This window comes from Mesoplodon bidens (assembly GCF_964165515.1).
Source record: "Mesoplodon bidens genome assembly, chromosome: 9".
Classification (NCBI taxonomy): Eukaryota; Metazoa; Chordata; class Mammalia; order Artiodactyla; family Ziphiidae; genus Mesoplodon; species Mesoplodon bidens.
Genome location: NC_138166.1, coordinates 106,324,658 through 106,344,164, shown reverse-complemented (window position 1 = coordinate 106,344,164; position 19,507 = coordinate 106,324,658). Strand labels below are relative to the sequence as shown.

At 48.8% G+C, this 19,507-nt stretch overlaps 1 protein-coding gene across 1 annotated transcript in view; it reads left to right on the top strand.

The window, feature by feature from the left end:
• PTPRN2 (protein tyrosine phosphatase receptor type N2) overlaps nt 1–19,507 on the top strand; it is a gene marked incomplete at its 5' end in the record, with an annotated part of 714,831 nt that overhangs the window by 250,879 nt on the left and 444,445 nt on the right. Inside the window, 2 exons of the mRNA XM_081243640.1 lie at nt 4,320–4,479; nt 16,450–16,816. Of these exons, the coding sequence (XP_081099766.1) occupies nt 4,320–4,479; nt 16,450–16,816 (527 nt within the window). The remainder of the gene's footprint in view (nt 1–4,319; nt 4,480–16,449; nt 16,817–19,507) is intronic.

Genomic DNA, 19,507 nt, shown 5'->3' with positions numbered 1-19,507 from the left:
CTTACCTCAAATTCCGTCCGCGGCCATCCCCTTTAGGCTTTCCAGGCAGTTTTTGAAGTGACAGGTCTGAGTCACTATTAATGGAGGAATCCTACCTTCGGACCCCCCACTCCCTTCCCAGCGCATCCCTGCCGCCTGGCACATGCCGTGTACAGGTGGGTGTCCGGCCCAGAGCTGTTGACTAAAGAAGGAAGGAAGGAAGGAAGGATCTTGTGACGCTTTTGTTTATTACGTGGGAGACCACACCGACCAAGGATCCTGCCTGACCTTCATTCCACAGTGTGCTTCCAGAGCTTTCTGTGCGCTGTAGATGTGGGACTATCCACAGTCAGCAATCTTGGGACCGGACAGGTGATCTTAAAAGAGATTACGGAGCTGGCCCCAAACCAGTGACACATTCAGGAGGTAGCAGTGAGCACAGAGTGTGGTGTCAGGACGCCCAGCCCCAGTCTTGGGGGGAACAGAGCAAGCCTGCCTGAGAGCCGGGGAGAGGCAGAGCTGGGGAGAGGCAGAGCCGTGTCGTGGACGCTGCGGGAGGGACAGACGCCGGGAGCCCGGGGACACCCTCCGCTGAGGCCCCTGATGGCCGGGACGGATGGGGGGGGTGGGCAGCAGTGTTATGGAGGGCTTGACTGAGCCGTGAAAATTAAAATGGCACCGAAATGATCACTAGACAAGGTTGGGATTATGGAGAAAGGGGTGAGAACCAGGTCACTTGTGCTCTTTGCAAAGATTCTGTTTAGAATTCGGATTTTTTTTTCCCTGAGCACATTGGGTGACAACTTAAAGCATCCCATGTTATTGGAGCCTGAGGGTCAGTGCGAGGAAGTGGGAAAGGGACCAGTGGAGACTGACGTGTAGGGGCTACACTCTTAGTCTTTTGAGGTAGAAGATGTACACTTAGAAGGTTTTGACCTACTTCAAGCCGAATGACAGGGCAAAAGTCAATCTGAGAGCTAACTGCTACAGTGTCGCACACAAAGAGATGGGCACTCTCTTCGCGGCTGTAACATATTACAGTGTCACAAACAATCCTCCGGCAGCGGACACGCAGGGAAGATGAATAAGACAATTTAAAGACACATTTATGAGGTGGTTCTATCTGCATTGATTAGCAATTAATGAGAAAAATAGATAAAGTACCAGAAAAGTAAATTGACTTCAGTTACATTACACACAGAACATGAAATTTCATCCATTAAAAAATGGTCAAGGAAGCTGTAGCCGTGATTTGAGATGCAAAGAACCATGCAGCTCCTGATCATTTATATGCCTCTTAAGTCTGAGCCAGTGTAACTTGAAAAGGCATCAGAAATAAAAACAGGACAGTTTTATCAATCGCAATAATTAAACACAAATGTGAAGATTTTCTGTAAGTCCCAGCTTTTATGAAATACGTACAGATATCAAACCCCTAACATTAGTGACCTGTTCTTGAAAATGAGACTTTCTACGTGGAAGCACTAGCCGGGAGCCTGTGCTCCATTTACTCCAAGTGGGAAATCTACGAAGAGGTCCACACCTGCCTGAAACCCCAGTATGTCCCCTAAATCACAGTAAAGACCCACATATAAGGAACAGATTGTCATGTTTGGATATAAAATACTTAAAACATTGTTTCCTGGTGCCTGAAAGTGGATATGGTTGTTAGCAAACAGGCACTTTATTTGTAGTAACACAGCCTCACCCAACATCTGCAACACACATAGGCACACACAGATGCACACGGACACATATGCACATCGATACACACAAATACATATACACACCCAGGCACATATAGACACACACATACACATACATGCAGACATGCACAGACACACACACAGATGCACACAGACGTACCCTCATAGACACGCATGCAGGCACGCACGCGTGGTGACCCCACCCTCGGTCACTGCAGATGCCTCGTTGCCATCAGGATGGAGGTCACTTGCACTGTTCTCACTGTTGGACTGCAGCAGGGTGCCCGGATCAGCCTGGGAGACAGAAGAGGACCTGAAGAGGCCACGATGTCCTGTCCCCATGAGGAGTGAGTGTGGACGGGGCCGCTGACCCTAGATCCCCGACTGGGAAGGAGACTCGGTTTTATTTGTCTGGTTTCTGGACGCAACCAGAGCTGGCCTCGCCACGTGACCCAGTGATGCGCCAGGTCTTGGTCCCCTCAGCTGGACGATGGGGCGATGATTCTTCTTCCTCAGGTTGTCGTCTGAGACGACACCAGGCCGGCGGGGCTGCAGACCCAAGTCCATCGGGATCCTGACCTGGGGCGCCCAGGGAGCTCGTCTCGCTTGGGTCCTGAGCTGCGTGGGACACGGGCTCCAGTGTGCAGTGGAGTAGAGGCCGGGCAGCCGCAGTAACAGAGGTTCCGGAGCCCTGAGGCTCCCGGGCCCGGGGCTGGCGCACATGTTCTGAGGTGACCTGGGCAGGCCGGGTGGCCCCCTCCGGGCATAGGCTGTGGGCTGTCTTCCGGCTACAGTGAGAGGCAGCGGCCAAACAGGCACCCAGCCCTGCTGTGCTGGACGCGGCCCTGCTCTCAGCTCCCAGGCTGCAGGTAGCCGCAGGCTGCACGCATCCTCTTTCCCTCCGCCCACGCTTACGGCCTTTCCATCCCCACCTACCCCACCCCATCCAGGCCGGGGAGCCGCAGGACGTCCACTTTTGCACGTCAGAACACCTCCTTTTCTACAATTATCGTGGCTTTTATCACATTTGGTACATTTGTAAATAAAAGTGAAGATCAAAAGCCATGTCTCTCCGAATACAAAATCAAAGAAAGGACGGGAATAAACGAAGAAAACGGCGAATGACTCCTTGTCCTTCCCACGTGCCGAAACCACACATCAACGGCGTGTCAGCTCTGCTGCTTCTGGTGGTCTAGGATGTTCTTGTTCACATCTAGGGCACTTCCGGCAGTTAATAGAAAATAAAACAAACTTAAAACCCCATATTTACTTACATGAGGATCAGATGAGTTCAGGAGGTGAGAAAACCCCACGTCCATTGTATGTAAACATCAGGGAGCACTTGTGTGCAGTTATTTATGATTCACAAATCACCGCACGTTTATTGAGCCCCGGCACAGAGCACAACTTGAGGTCGTGTGTAGTCCAGCTCTTTCCCCACAAACAGTGTCTGTGGTTGTCAAAGTATTTGACAGGGACTGAATACTGTGTTTTATATAATTTTAAAAGTGCATTTTCTTAAAAGAAAAAGAAAGCAAGACATGTTTTTTCCAAGTAAGTCCATAATCTGCATCACTGCCATTCACCACAATAATCAGTTTGTTTTCCGAAGTTCACTCCCAGTGATAAACGATTTTAGTCACAGAGACGCTTTTCCTAACGCTGGAAAAGTGCCATCTGAGAGGTCAGCGGTGGGAAAGGCTACAGTTGTCAAGCTAACTCGGTGTCACCCCAGAGCCTACCAGGTGTTTCCAAGCTTGTTCTTTCGGTGGACACTGTTTTCAGCGCCGACGGTGACTTAGTCTCCGTGCAGATTCTGGGCAGAGCAATGAACAAGAGAAACCCACGGGAACAAGGTTCCTTCTTCCGAGCAGCCTCTCGGGATCGCTTCCTGCCTTTTGCGGTCCTCGGGCCCCACCCTTCACAGCTGCAGGTCTTTCTCATGACATCACTCTGACACCAGCCCTCCACCCCCTCTTCCTCTTCTAAGGACCTCGTGGTCACACTGGGGTACCGGGAGGGCCCCCCACCTTAGGGTCAGCTGAGTAGCAAGCTGATGCCACCCGCTCTGCCCCCCGCCGCGCCGTGCCACGGAACCCCATGCGGTCACAGCTTCCGGGAGTCGGGACGTGCCGTCGTGAGCACGACCCCCTCACGCAGTGTGTCCCTACCCCATTCCTCGGCACATGGGGGGCGCTGGCTGAGATGGTGGGGTCCCAGAGCAAGTGGATGGTAGGACCAGGGCTCTCCAGTTGCCCCTCCCCACACTGAGGAAACCTCTCTGCCACTCAGATTCTTGTTGGGCTTGAGTAGGTGCCAGCTGTTTCCCACATTCTAGTTAGTCTCCTGTCCCCGGTGGTCGGGGGCGGTTCTTGAGAACATACTTTAGGGCTGACCCTGTTCTCAGGGTCACTCACCAAGTCCGCATGGTGTCCAGCCGCCAGGCTCAGGGGGCGCGTGAGAGTTTCCAGCTGCAGTTGGTGAGGGCTGTGGGGGCCAGGCTCTCACCACCTGCCCTGACGCCTGGGTCCCCACGTGGTCCCTGCAGCCACCCTCCCTCACCGTGGCAGCGTCTGTCAGCGGAATCAATGCCACGCCCCGTGGACTGGCTTACGCTTTCCTTTTGCTTTGCAGGAGCTCAAAGCAGAGTGTCCAGGACAAGCAGAGCCTCAGCCTGGAGGGCGACGTGCTGGCCGAGGCCCTTCAGCGCTACCTGCCCTACCTGGAGGCCCTGTCCCAGGCCGCCGTCCCTGATGTGCTCCCCCGGCTGCAGCCAGACAGGCCGCCGGCCCAGGTGACCCTCAGAGTCCCTCTCTGGTCTGGGGTGTGTCTGCCCCTGCTGGGGGCTTCCTCCGGGCACACACAGGGAATGTTTCCTATGGCTGTGGCATCGCTGGGCTTTTCTCCTGTGTCTCGGGCTAGCAGGGGTGCTGGGGAGGGACGAGGTGCGTCTCCACCCTTTTGGGAGGACCTGCGCTTATCGCCTGGACCCGGGACCCGGCTGCAGGGTCCACTGTGAGGCAGGACAGCAGGAGGTCGGTGGGCACAGGGTGAGCAGCCATCCTGGTTGCCCGAGACCGTCCTGGCATCGGCGCTGAGGTCCTGTGTCCCAGGGCAGCTCTCCTTACGCAGCCTGCCCTCAGGGGTGCCCTGTGTGTGCCAGCTGTCAGGTCCTCCGTGCAGGTTCATTCTGTACCAAGGCCAGTCTGCTCTAGAGCCATCCAGGACTCGAAGCCCGTTGAAAAGAACAGTGTATAGAAACGATGAGCAGTCTCGTAACTTTCTAGATGGGGAAGTATGCGTGCTTTTATGACAGCCGGTTAAACCAGAGCTGCCAGCTTTTTACTAGCCTAGAAGAGACGGGTCTAGAAGTGGTGTCCAGAGCCAGAGGCCCTCATGCATCTTGAGGGTGGACTTTGGGGAAAGCATGGAAGTCCAGGTGCTCTGGGCACGTTGGGTGTTTGGCAGCCACACTCACGCTTCTTTCTGCGGAAGGTTAGTTCTGCCAATGGAATTTGACCCATTTTTCTTGCTAAGCCTGATGCCGTGCTGGAAGACGGATGAAAGCCCGGGACGCTTTGCTCCTCTCACCCCCCACCCCCCAGATTCATCCCAAGGCAGCGCGGCCCTGGGACACCGGGGGAGCGGTTTGGGCCACGCCTTCCCTCGCTCTGCTGTCACGCCAGCCAGCTCTGGGCTGGATGTGGGGCGGCACACACGTGCTGGCCCTGCGGGGTGGCTGAGCTCGGTGAGCTCCCTGGGCCAGGAGTGGCCTGAAGTCAGCTGGAGGGGCCTGAGTGGCCCCCTGACTCTCCGCCACGCTCGCCTGCTGTCCGTGCCCGCGAGACGCGGGAATTAGGAATAAGCTGCAGCAACTGTAGGGACTTGTTGACGGTGGGGTCTTTGAGCCTCCGGGAGGTGCTGTGGCGACGCAGGTGAGCAGCTGACGCGGCTCCAGGGGCAGACGTGCTGCCCTTCCAGCTGCTTTCGGGCCCTCACACTGATCCAGGCAACTTAGCACAGAGCCTTTCCAGCCCTGACTCGTGCACGCGGTGGGCCCAGCCCTGGGCGTGTTCTCCAGGCGCCTTCCCCACTGGAGGAGAAAGGTGACTGCTGTCTTCGCCAGGACCGTTCATTCCTCCCAGAGCTGTCCCCTCGGGCACTGGGCTGCCTCGGAGAGGAGTGATCACATCCCGACCTGCTCACCCTTTCAGGAAACAGCGATGGGGAAACAAAATGGCTGTCCCTGCTCTGGTCCAGTGTTCCGTCAGCAACGGCCACCGCCCATCAAGTGTGCCCTCCGTAATCTTTAAAACTCCCACCCAGTGGAATGACCACACCTCGTGGTCCAGCTGTACCGTGCCGGTTTGTGCCTGCTGCCCCCTCAAAATTACTAACAAGCCTTTTCCCTCTCAGAAATGTCCAGTTTGAATAATGAATTCTGTGGTCATCTCACTACACAGCTGTTTCAGCGTGACACTCACAAGGATTATTTGAAAATGAGCACTTGGTGGCATTTTGGCTTAGGTATTTTTATCCTGTGTTAAGATAGATGCTTCTCAATATTTAAAAATGCATGAAAACCTAGAACTCATTACTTTCTCTGTCCAGAGGGTGTAAATGAGGAGGAAGCTCTTCATCATCCCTCTAATAAACTGAGACAGGATAAGGCACAAGAAGCTCTTCATGCAGACTTTTGCCAGGGATTTGGGCAGTGTTTTCTGATCCCCTCCGCTCTCGGTTGATGAAATATTTCAGTTGGAAATGTAAGCTTTCTACACTGATGATCTTTCAAGGTGCAACCAATTTGCAATGCATTATTTTATGAATCATCTTTTCTATGTATCTGTCATCAAAAATCTAACTGTCATAGAGAAATGCTGTGGACTTATCATCTTTAGAGGTTTAGTACTAATTACTTCCTGACAGAAGCAGAGGGAATAAAACCACACTCCTCTTAGAACCACCCAGCCTCAAGCCCTGATGCACAGTTGTGCTCTTAGCATCACCAAATCAGTGCAGTTACTGCTTCTGCGTTGTTAGTGGTGGAAACCAGCTCCCACTTTTATCAACCACAGTAGGGCTGGTTCACTACAGAAAACATTGTAGGTCCCAGTTTATTCTATGCTTTGGAGGAGGTTTAAACCGAAATTCATCATTTGGAAATACCATGAATTAACTGATTTATTTGGAATCCTTGTTTTACGCATTTTTATCATGCAGGAAACTGTGCTAGGTGCTGGGATTTTACATTCCTACACTCTAGGATTTTACAATCTTCACTGAATGAGGGAGACACAAAGATACATTTAAAAACAGAGCAGGCGCTGTAGTGGAGGGAAGGCTGAACTTGAACCAGACGGGCACGTGGGGTCAAGGGCTTCCCAGGGGCTGGGCGTTGGAAGAACAGCCAGAAGTCAGCAGTTGAAGATGTTCAGATGAGCTCAAAGTACAGAATGTCAAGAGGTCACCCCAATCTCTACCCCGACAGCAGGAATAAGACAAGTGAGCTACTAAACCATAGCCTTAAAAAACAAAAGCAAAACCCAGAAAGCTAGGATACAAAGAAACCTGAATGAACTAAATTCAGCAAGTGATGAGCTCATTCTAGGGGAGAAAAGACCACAGCTGCCTTCTCACAGGCAGGAACCACAGTGGGGAGAGGAAGAAGGCAGCCTAGGTTTTAAGGACTGTTGGCAGTGGAGACGGATGTGAGGGTAGAGTCCAGAGGCAGGCTGCCCAGAGCACCGAGTACTGGAGATGGGACACGGAGGGTGGGAGAAGGGGACAAGGACCGAGAGATGTCCTTCCAAGGAACTCCAGGCCTTTCTGAGCACACCTCAGCCCTCCGAAGGGTTGGGATGAGGCTGCACGGTGGAGAAAGATCTGTGAATAGCATGCAGAAAGCCAGGAAAAGATGTCTTCAGCAACTCACAACGGTACTGGGCTGTGAATCATAGAGAGCTCCCCTGGTTCAGAAAACCGGCAGCTGTCTGCAAAGCATGAAGAGATCCTCAGAGTCGCACTGGGGCTTGGATCTGAGCCCTGCTGAAGAAAAGGCCCCAGTCCTGCCCTCAACATTACGGTAGTCAGTAGTGACCGAATCTGACTGCCTCTGCAACAGAATCCACACCAACTTCAATGACAGATTTCATGGACTCAGCCACCACATCAGCAGACTGAGAAAAGAAGGGACACTCCGCTTTCTAGGGTTAAATATCATTTACTTCATTCTCCATTACTCTTAAACAAAATTTCCAGCATACAATAAAAAATTGGGAGACACATGAAGGAACAAGAAAATGTCACTCTTGGTCAGGAGAGTAAAGAGTCGATAGGAGAAGATCCAGGTATGAGTCATTCATTGGGATTATTGGAAAAGGATATCTTAATAATTAGGATAAATACGTTAAAGGATTGAGTGGGAAAGGTGAAAAAGCATAAATGAACAAGTGGAAAATTGTAGCAGAGAGATGGAAACAGTAAAGAAGAACCAAATGGAAATGCTAGAAATTAAAGTAATAAGATCAGAAGTAAAGAATTCATCTGAGGAGCTTAATGATAGACTAGACACAGTAGAGGGAAGAATCAGTGAATTTCAAGTAAGCTCAATAGAAATGATCAACAGTGAAACAAAAAGAACATATTGTAGGGCTTCCTTGGTGGCACAGTGGTTAAGAATCTGCCTGCCAATGCAGGGGACACAGGTTCGAGCCCTGGTCCGGGAAGATCCCACATGCTGCGGAGCAGCTAAGCCCATGTGCCACAACTACCGAGCCTGTGTGCCACAACTACTGAAACCTGCACACCTAGAGCCCGTGCTCCACAATAAGAGAAGCCACTGCAATGAGAAGCCTGCACACCGCAATGAAGAGTAGCCCCTGCTTGCCACAGCTAGAGAAAGCCCTCACTCAGCAATGAAGACCCAATGCAGTCAAAAATAAAATAAATAAATAAACTTATTTTAAAAAAGATTATATTGTAAAAAAGTGCAAAGTGGAACAAAACATCCAAGATACATGGTGCAATTTCAAATAACTCTAACACAAGTATAATTGGAATCCTAGAAGGGAAAGAGAAAGAGAATGAGGCAGAAGAAATATTTAAAGAAATAATGGCTGAGGTTTTTCCAAAATTGACAAAACTTATCAAAACATAGATCCGAGAAGCTTAGTGAACCTCAAGCAAGATAAATACAAATCTAGGCATATCATCATCAAATTGGGGGAAAACCAAAGATAACGAGGAAATCTTAAAGGTGTGCTCAGGGGAAAAAAGACCCCTTACATCTAGGGGAATGATTATAAGAATGAAGTCTTACTTCTCATTAGGAGACCATAAAACAATGGAAGGACATCTTTAAAGTACTGAAAAGGAAAAAAAGACCAAACAAATCCTGTAAATTTAGAATTCTATATTGTTCAAAACTGTAGGTGAAACAGGAAGAATCTGTGTCTGGAAGACTCATACTCCAGAAATGCTAAAAGAAGTTCTTTAGCTTAAAGAAAAATTATATCATATAGAAGCCTATATCTACAAAGGGGATGAAAAGAACTGGAAATGGTAAATTTGCATGTAAATATAAAAGATACACACACATAAAATATATAAATTTTTGGATAAAAGCTATTGGATATTTAAAGCACAATAATAAAAATGTATTGTGGAGTTTTTAGCTTACGTGGAAGAAAAATACATGACAACAGGACCACAAAGAGTAGGTAGGAATACTGTAATTATACTGTTGTAACTTTTCATTGATTTGTGAAGTTCTGTGATATGATTTTGAAGGTAGACTGTGATAAATTAGACACATTATAATTTTTACAGCAACCATTTAAAAAAATAGGTATAACTGAAGGTCAATTCAGAGATAAAATGGAATGCTAAAAATGCTTCATTTATACAAAGGAAGGAAAGCAAGGAGGAAGAGAGGAAGAAAGATCAGATGGGTTGAATATAAAGCAAATATCAAGAAAGTAGAATTAAGTCCATCCATATCAATAATTATATTAAATACAAATAGATTAAGCCCTTCAAATAACAAGCAGAGATGTTCAATCTGAATAAAAATAAAAAACAAGCTTCAACTATATTCTACTAAAGCCAAAGCACATGAAATAGAAAGACATATATAGGTTGAAAGCAAAAGTATGGAAAATATACACAATGGAATCTCTAAAGATAAGAAAACTGGTGTGACTATATTGATATTAATCAAAGTACACTTCAAGACAAATAGTATTATTAGATATAGAGACGTTTTATAATGAGTAAATGGTCAATTCATTAAGATGACATAGAAATCTTTTTATGAACCTAATGTCAGAGCCTCAAATACATAAAGCAAAAATATGAAACTATTAAAGAGAAATGTACAAGTCCACAATCATTTTTAGAGATTTCAACTTTCCTCTCTCAGTAATTGATTATACAAACAGATTAAATATCAGTAAGGATATAGAAGATTTGAACAACACCATCAACCAACTTACTTAGCCTAATTGATATTTATAGAATGATACTCCTAAAAACTGCTGAATACACATTATTTTCAAGTACACATAGAGTATTTCCCAAGATGGATCATATGGTGAGCCATAAGTAAGTCTCAACAATGTCAAAGGATCAAAATCATACAGAGAAAGATATTAAAAGGAGAGAAAACTACAGATGATTATCTCAGAAATACAGAAACAAAATTTCTAGGCAAATCAAATCCAACAATATAAAAAAATAATAATACATCATGATCAAGGAAGATTTATTCCAGAAATGCAGGGCTGGTTACATCTAAAAATTAATCAGTACAACTTACCATATTAACAAGGAAGAGAAAAGCTATATGATAGTCTCAAAAGAAAAAGCACTTGACAAAAGCCAACATCATGATAGAGACCTACAGCTAACACCATACTGAATGACGAAGACTGAATGCTTTCTACTTCAGATCTGGAATTCCACAAGGATGTCTGCTTTTACCTCTTCTGTACAACACTGCCCTGGAAGGCCTAGCTCGTGCAATAAAGCAAGAAAAAGAAATAAAAGGCATCCAGATTATGTGATCATCTTTGTAGAAAATTTGGTGGAATCTACAAAAAAGCTACTAAGACGAATAAGTGAGTGTGGAAATGCTGTGGAATGCAGAGTAAATATACAAAAATCAATTGTATTTCTATATACCAGCAACAATTAGGTATTGGAATTATAAAAATATCATTTGTAATAGCATCAAATATTATGAAACAACTAGACATAATCTAACAAAAATATGTGTAAGGCTTTAAACGTTGAAAATTTTAAAACATTGAGGAGAGTAATTAAAGAAGACCTACATTCGTGGAGATACACACCGTGATCATGTGTGGGAAGACTCAGCAGTGCTAAGGTGGCAGTTTCCCCCAAACTGTTCTATAGACGTGACACCTCTGTTTACAGAGGGAAACCGAGGCTGAAAAAGATGGAGTGAAATGTTCACTTTCAGATGCTTAATTGGTGGTAGAGCTGAAATCAGGGCCCTGGAATTCTTGTTCAACTTTTTCATGTTTGTTTTTGAAGCCAAAAAGAAGGTCCCCAAGTTGCCTTCTTGGAACCCCGTTGAGCACAGCTCTGCATTCTCCGTCAGCCAGCCTGCAGGATGGGCCTGCGTCTCTGTGGCACCGCCTGGAGCCAGGCCTGGGGCCGGATCCAGCTGTGCTCCTACTCACCAGAGACCCTGTCTCCTTATCCACAAAAGGAGGGGTCTGCAGACACCAAAACATCACGTCTGTTGAGAGGGTCAAAAAGAAGTAAACACACGTAAAGCCAAAGAACGGCCTGGCACTGGCACTCAGAACACACCACCCACGTTGTGATCATTGTCCTCAGGTCCTCCAGGTGGACATTGCAGGCAGCTGACCTGTAACCCCATGCCTCGTGCTCACCCAGGGTGGACAGAAAAGTGGACTACAACTCAGCTTCAGTCCATTCCCTTTGCCTTCTGCTTGCGGGCATGAGGGTGTGGGGTGCAGCTGCTGCAAAGGACAAAATGCAAAGCGAGAGGAGCACACGGTGAAGCAGAGGTGGTGGAGCAAGAAGGCAGTGCCAAGGGGAGACGAGAACCAGCATGCGCTGCCTGTCACCAGCCGTCTCTGTAGACTAGTTCCAAGCTACATAATGGAGCATCATTTGCAGATATCCATAACTTAACATCCACGCTTTGTACCGCTGTCAACTTTCTGCAAAACTCATTGATCCTGTGGTTTAGAACTTAACACCTCTTCAACCTCAGATTTTGTGAACTCTAGAAACTGGGGACTGATTTTTCTAACTGATAGTTCTGTATCTGAGCAGCAGATAGCATAGCGGTCATGGTCAAAGGTAGACCAGTGTGAGGCTCCTCTGAATGCAGAAGTGTTTTTGTCCCAGGGACAGTGCTGTCAGTAAGAATGACACCTCCAATCTACTGCCCCTGAACGTGGACGGGTAGCTTGGAGCCTGAACAGGACTGAGTACTGACAACCTTCCCACTGTTGGGAAGAGAGAGACAGAACAGTTTGCCAGAATTCCCCTCTACGGCCCGAGCCCAGACAGGCAGAGCAGGCTAACCCCAACTCTCCATTAATGAGCAGAGGCGAGGGTTGCTGAGACCCACCCCCAGCTCCCCAGCCTTGCCGCCTCCCACGGCATCACGGGGCCGTCTCATTAGGAAGCCTGTGGACAGCCCCACCGCTGTGTACTCTGCCACGCCGGCAGCAAGTGTGTCTTGATCAATGTGCTTGTCAACTCTGCCTTCGGGCTGTGAGACAAACCGGAGGAAATGTTTGCTATGTGGTCAAAAGATGGCTCAATTTGGGTTTCCTAATTTGTTCTGGATCCTTGGCACAAGAGAATATTTGATGAGCACGAGTGACGAGTGTATAGACAAAAGTCTCATCTACTCAGTGTTTGCTGGCAAGTGGGACTCTGAGGGCCTGCAGTCTGAACTCATAATTGTGCAGTCTGGGACTGGGCAGGTGTATCTCCATGAGAGGAAGGGGCCCCGACTTTCAGCTCTAGTACCCAGGCCCTGACACGGCTGGGAGCCACGCAGGCAGGGGATGAAATGCAAGTTGTGGCCCTAGGAAGTGTGTCATCTGGCTCCGGGAAGCTGCCCTGATTTCCCCGGCCGATTATGATCCCTTCCTTCCAAACTCAGTCTCACCAAACCTCTTTAATATACTTTCCACTAGAGTTACTAATGTTTATGACTTAACTCCCACTTCAGTCTGCAGGCTGTTTGAAGACAGGTCCATGTTTGAGGCATTCTTCCCCCGGAGAACATAGAATGAGGTCCAGAGCTCAGCACACAGCAGCAGTAGTGGCTGTGATGCTGCTGGTGGTGGCGACGCGTGGTAGCAATGATGCTGGTGCTGACAACCATTTATCCAGTGCCGCCTCTGCGCCATGTGCTGAACTAGGTACCTACACTCTCCCTAATACAACTGCTTCAAGAAAAAAAGGATCCCCCCCCCCGCCCAGTTTTGTAGGAGCAGAAATGGAGCTCAAAGAGGTTAGAAAGTTATGAAGGTTCTGCAGAGCTGTGCTGGCAGGACTGGGCCAGTCTCCCAGCCGAGCCTCCTGTCCCCTTGGTTTACTCCACAGACCCTTGTGGGATGTGCAGGGAGTGGACCTGCGCCATCTCGTGTGGAGCACGATGGGCTGAGGAATCTCGTCCCAGGAAGGTTGGCAACAGTTCTGAGCTGCTCCACACACACGACGCAGACCACACCAACGACACCCAAACTAGATTTGTGTGACACATAGTATGAAGGGTTAACGTGCCAGAAGTGGCTGTACCATGTGCTGGAAATTGGCCAGTTCTCATGCTTTTCAAAGGTTGCTAATCTCCAGATTTGGGCAACTCCAGTCATAACGATTATTCAGCGTTATCTTAGGAAATCTGACATCATAGGTTTGTTGAACTGAGGTTTAAAACATCTTCAGAATAGGGGTTTGAAAATGAGTTGTAGAATTTTAGACTCAGAGGTGAAAGTGGAACAGAGTCCACTTGGATGGCTCCCTCAGGGCTGGTGCTCAGGCCCCCCCTGCTCTACAGGAAATGCGGGTGTGAGACGGGCAAGTGAGTGACAGCCACTAGCTGTTCGTAGGCTAGCGGTAAAAGCCACTAGTAAGTAGGAGCTACTAGTGCTTCTGTGCCGGGTGCTACGACCATCATCCCCATCTTACAGGTGACTTAGAGGCTAAACAACTCGTCAAGGCAAAGGTCACTAGGCAGCAGAGGTGAGATCCAAGCCCGGCGGCCTTGCCCAGAGTCCGGCTCCCTCTACCTGCCCACTCCGTCCGGCTAGGAAGCCTCAAAGAGGAAGCAACCGAGAGGATACCTTCCTCGCTGCTCCCCCCGCCCCCAGGCTCTGGGTGACCTGGGCACCCTCACCCGGGGCCGCGGTAAGCTCTCCCACTCTCAGAGGACCTGGGGTCACCTGTGAAAACTGAAGTTTTTTTTTATTATTATTACTTTTGCAGTCTGCCTACTGAAATATTCTTTTTCCCTCTTCACCTTAATTTGGTTCAGAGCATAAAAGACCTCACACAGATTGTTTACCCTGGTCCACTGCACGGATCACACTCAGCACTGATTTTCTGCGCTGCGTGCAGCCTGCTGTGTCCACCCCCCGAGCTCTCCACTCGACTATAATGAAAGGCCCTTTGAGTAGAAGGTGCATTCGCAGCAAAGAGGGTCTGTGCTCGTGGCACCGTAATGAGGCTCTCGGAGGCCGTCCCAGCCCCCAGCGCTGGGGCCCGACCAGGTGTTCAGAGACAGCCTTTCTCCGCGGAAGTTCAGGCTGAACTTAAGATTGACACTTACACCCAATTTGTGCAAAACTGCTGGAGGGGCTATTTGTTGTGGAGGCATCCTCTCTCTCTCTCTCTCTCTCTCTCTCTCTGTCTCTCTCTCTCTCTCTCTCTCTCTCTCATGAATCTTACTTTTTCTCTTCTAAAGGAAAAGCAGTTGATTTCAGCCAGCACTTGAACAAAATTATACAATTTGGATGACAACTAAAATCACATCATTTAGAACTAAAAACAAGCTTAGAGATAATGGCCAATCTCCTTTGACAGAGGAAAACCGAGTGTCAAGAGGTCAGGTGACTTTCCCAAGCTCATATGTGAGTAAGGAAAGTAGCACCCATGTCAACCCCAGTTTCCTGCTTCAGGCTTGCTACGTGAAAATGTATCCTGCAAGGCTGAACGCAAATATTTTTAAAATAGATTTGGGAGTCTGAACCACTGTTTTAAATTCAGTGATGGCTGCACATCTTAACTAGATCCCCAAGTATGTACCCACTGACTAAACACTGATTTGTGCCCCAAGGGAGGTGCATGTAGAAAATATGAACGGGCAAGATTTTAAAAGTTTATGGTCCCTGCACCCAGAGAAAAACCATGAAAGCAGCCCTGAGTAATCTCCAAGTGGGAAATCACTGTGTCTATGAAGTCCTGATGGTGCCACCGTCAGAGGTAGAACACTGAGATGTCTAACGTTTCTACAGCTGTCCCAGACGTGAGGAAATGGGGCCTCGTGTTGTCTAGTGGGGAAAACAAAGTGTGGTGAGATCATGTCGGGGGAACGTTTACTAAACGAGTGAGGAGGGAAGGTGAGTGGAGGCTGAGGAAACGGCCATGGATTCGACATCATCTGTAAAGCAAGAGGCCCCGGCAGCTTCACCGGCTAGAATATCGCTGTTAAAAGGATTGGATGGATGTAAAAGGGATTTAAGTGATCAGTAAAGACAGGAGCTGGAGTGAAGTAAAAACCATCAGACAAAGGAGAGAGTCAGTCGTGGGGGAAGCTGCTCTGTGGAGCTAACAGTACACACCAGTGCAGGCAGAGGGGTTGGGCAGACGTTCCCCACAGAAGGCACGAGCACGTGAGAAGGGGCTCAGCATCACTCACCAGCAGGCCCACAGGAGCGTCCTCACCACTGCATGGCTGTGTCAAAGGAAGACAGCTATAATATAAAATAAAAAATAGTAAGTGGAGAAGTGGAGCCCTCACACGCTGCTGGCACGGTGATAGTGGTGCAGCCACGCGGGAACACGTTTTGGCGGCTCCTGGACAGTTAATGCAGAGCTGACCACTGCCCGGCACCCCACTCCCAGGCACGTGCCCGGGAGACATGAAAACGTAGGTCCACACAGAGACTTGTGTACGAAGGTTCACAGCAGCGTTATTCATAATGGCCCCAAAATGGAAACAGCCCAGATGTTCACCAGCTGAGGAATGAAGGAACCAAAATATGCTCTGTCCTTAATCAGAATAATTTTCCGTCATCAAAAGGAATTTGGCACCAATGTGCGACAACACGGATGCACCTTGGAATAATCGTGCTCATCGAAAGAAGCCAGACACAAAGGCCCCATTGTGATTCTGTTTACATGAAATGTCCAAAACAGGCAAATTCATGGAGAAGGGAGGTAGTTGGAGGAATGGGAATGGGGTGATAAAGTGTTCTGTATCAGGCGACGTTTGCACCGCTCTGTGGATCTACTAAAAACACTGAATGGGGTGGCGTGTGAACTGTATTTCAATAAAGCTGTTATGAGAAAAACACTGTGGGAGGAATGTGGACGTGGGACCCGACCCATCGGTGAATTAATCCATGGTGCCTGTTTGGGGTGCGCGTTCCGGGTGCCTGGTGCTGTTTAGCGCCCGGAGGTCCAGACCCGGTGCCACCTCAGGGCCTGCCCGTCGATGGGCGCTCACCTGCTGTTTGTCCCCCAGCCCCTGCAGGGTGAGGACCCCCCGGCCGACAGCGTGCTGACCTTCATGGCCCGGACGTCCGCCCTGACCTACGCCCCCGCGTCCCTGACTGATTTTCCCGGGGACCAACCACTGCGCACGCTCCGCAGGCTCCAGCCCGACGAGCTCAGCCCCAAGGTGGCCGGCGGTGCGGACAGGCAGAGTTTGGTCGCTGCACTGGGTGCCTACGCGGCCCGGAAGCCCCCCGCGCCCCCCAGGGACGGCGACCCCGCACCCCGCACCCTCGTGCGCGCACCCTGGCGAGAGCCCAGGGTCCTTTCGGCACCAGCGGCCCCCCAGAAATGGCCCTCGCCCCCGGACCCCAGGGACGCCCTGGCCACGGACGACGGTAAGTATTTTGTGTGCTTGTCGTCAGCTTGTTTCTGTCTCTTGGGCGGCTGCCCAGGCTGGGCCTCCGAGGCTCTCTCCACGCGCACCAGGCTCCCCCGTGGAGGAGCGGGGCCGAGGGGTGGGAGGGGCCGTCCGTGCTGGTCCTGCTCCTGGGTCGCGGGGACTCAGGTGGCCGATGACTGCGGCGGAGGGGCCTTCGGATCTCCTGGGGGAGGCGCCCTCCGCGTTCAGTTCTCGCTGCCCCGACAGTCTTCGCTATTTTATGACTTTATTGATGGAGATGATGAGGGAACAGGACTCACAGGCCAAAGCTGGCCCCGCCCAGCGTGTGGCAAATTGAACATAAACAGCGTCTGAGTCCACTGCCCTTTTCTTTTGTCTCCGCCTCTCCACTCCTGTGGTCAGACTCGTGCCCAGCTCCTTGATTTATGGGTGTTTGCTGGTCCCCATGAGACCGGCCTGAAACGAACGCTGCCCCCAGTGCCATGAGTGTACTTGGGCCCTTGAAGTGACCGGCCCTTGAGGCCGCCGCTTCGGCCCGTGATGTGAGTCACCCCTGCTGTGGTCACCCCACGGGAAGAGGGCTGTTGGCCGGTCCGAGCCTCTGTAAGATGCCCAAGGGCCACATCTGTTTTCTAACAGCCTTTCCCTAAGACCATAAAATATAAAGTGCGATTTCAATAAAATATGACTTCTCCTTTGAAGGTATACAAATCCTAACATCAAGCAGGTAACAGATTAAAAACATATTGAGTGTCCGTGCCCATTAGCGCTCCCTGCCTGTAAGTGGAGGCTTGATCGGGCTGCTCTGGTGGGGCTTCGGGGGGAACATCCTCTGAAGGTGCTCTCCACTCTCCAGGGACCCTCATTAATGGCCTCATTTCGTTTGCGCTTTCTCCTGTGCTACGTTGCAATGTGGGTTATCTTTTTATGTATGTTGTCTTCCCAGCTGCGCTGTATGCTTTAAAGAATCATGTAAACTGTTAGTCTCAGAGCAAGCAGAGAGGCCTGCAGGATGAGTGCCCACGCGCGCACTGCCGGGCCCCCCTCGCTCCTTCCGTGACCCCCTCCTCCCCTACGCTGCCACGTCTCACCTGTCACCCTTCAGCGTTGCACTGCCAGGGATACGACTCCTGAATAAACATAACCAAACCGCTTGATCCCATGTTAAACGTCATACTAATGTCTTCATATCACCAAGTATCTAATCTATGTTTCAATTTCTCACTTGTGAATTTTCTTTACAGTCGGTTGTTTGAAGGCAGGATCCAAAGACGGTCCACTGAATTGGTGCACATGCCTGTTAAGCCCCTTTTAAACTACAAAAGCTTTCTCCTCCCTCTTGTATTCCCTTGCGTCATTTTTTTTTTTTAAAATACTGTTTCAGGTGGACAGCGTTCTAGTTTGACATCTGTATACACTACACAGTGGTCACCGTCAAAGGCCTAATGACCATCTATCTCCATACAGCTGACCTCTTCACCCATTGTGCCCCCACCAACCCCTTCCTCTCTGATAATCACTGATCTGTTCCCTGTATCTATGAGGTTTTGCTTTATTTTGTTTCTTTATTTTAGATTCCACATATGAGTAAAATCATACGGTATATGTCTTTCTCTGTCCAACTTATTTCACTAGCTTAATACCCTCTAGGTCCATCCATGTTGTAGCAAATGGCAGAATTTCATTCTTTTTCATGACTGAGTAATATTCCATTGTATATATGTATGTACCACATCTTTTTTTTTAAGATTTTTTTTTTGATGTGAGCCATTTTTTTTTTAAGTCTTTACTGAATTTGCTACATATTGCTTCTGTTTTATGTTTCGGTTCTTTGGCCCTGAGGCATGTGGGATCTTAGTTCCCCTACCAGGGATTGAACCTGCACCCCCTGCACTGGAAGGTGAAGTTTTAACCACCGGACCGCTGGGAAGTCCCACCACATCTTCTTTATCCATTCATCTGTGGATGGATACTTAGGATGCTTCCGTATCTTGGCTATTGCAATGAACATGGGGGTGCATATATCTTTTTGAATTAGTGTTTTTGTTTTCTTTGGGTAAGTACACAAGAGTGGAATTGCTGGATCATATGGTAGTTCTGTTTTTAATTTCTTGAGGAATCTCCATACTCTTTTCCAAAGTGGCTGCACCAATTTACATTCCCACCAATAGTGCACGAGGGTTCCCTTTTCTCCACATTCTGTCCAACATTTGTTATTTCTTGTCTTTTCAATAATAGCTATTCTGACAGCTGATATCGATGAGGTGATATCTCATTGTGGTTTTGCTTTGCATTTCTCTGATGATGAGTGATGTTGAGCATCTTTTCATGTGCCTGTTGGTCATCTGTATGTCTTCCTTGAAAAATGTCTATTCAGATCCTCAGCCCATTTTTTAATCAGGTTTTTGGCTTTTTGTCGTTGAGTTGTATGAGTTCTTTTTATATCTTGGATATTAGCCCCTTGTTATTATATGCTTTTCAGGCCTCTTTTCCTATTCAGTAGGGTGCCTTTTCATTTTGATGATGGTTTTCTTGGCTGTGCAGAAGCTTTTTAGTTTGATGTAGCCCCATTTGTTTATGTTTTGCATTTGCTTCCCTTGCTTTTGGTGTCAGGTCCACAAAAACATCTCTAAGATCCATGTCAGTGAGGTTACTGCGTATGTTTTCTTCTAGGAATTTCATGGTT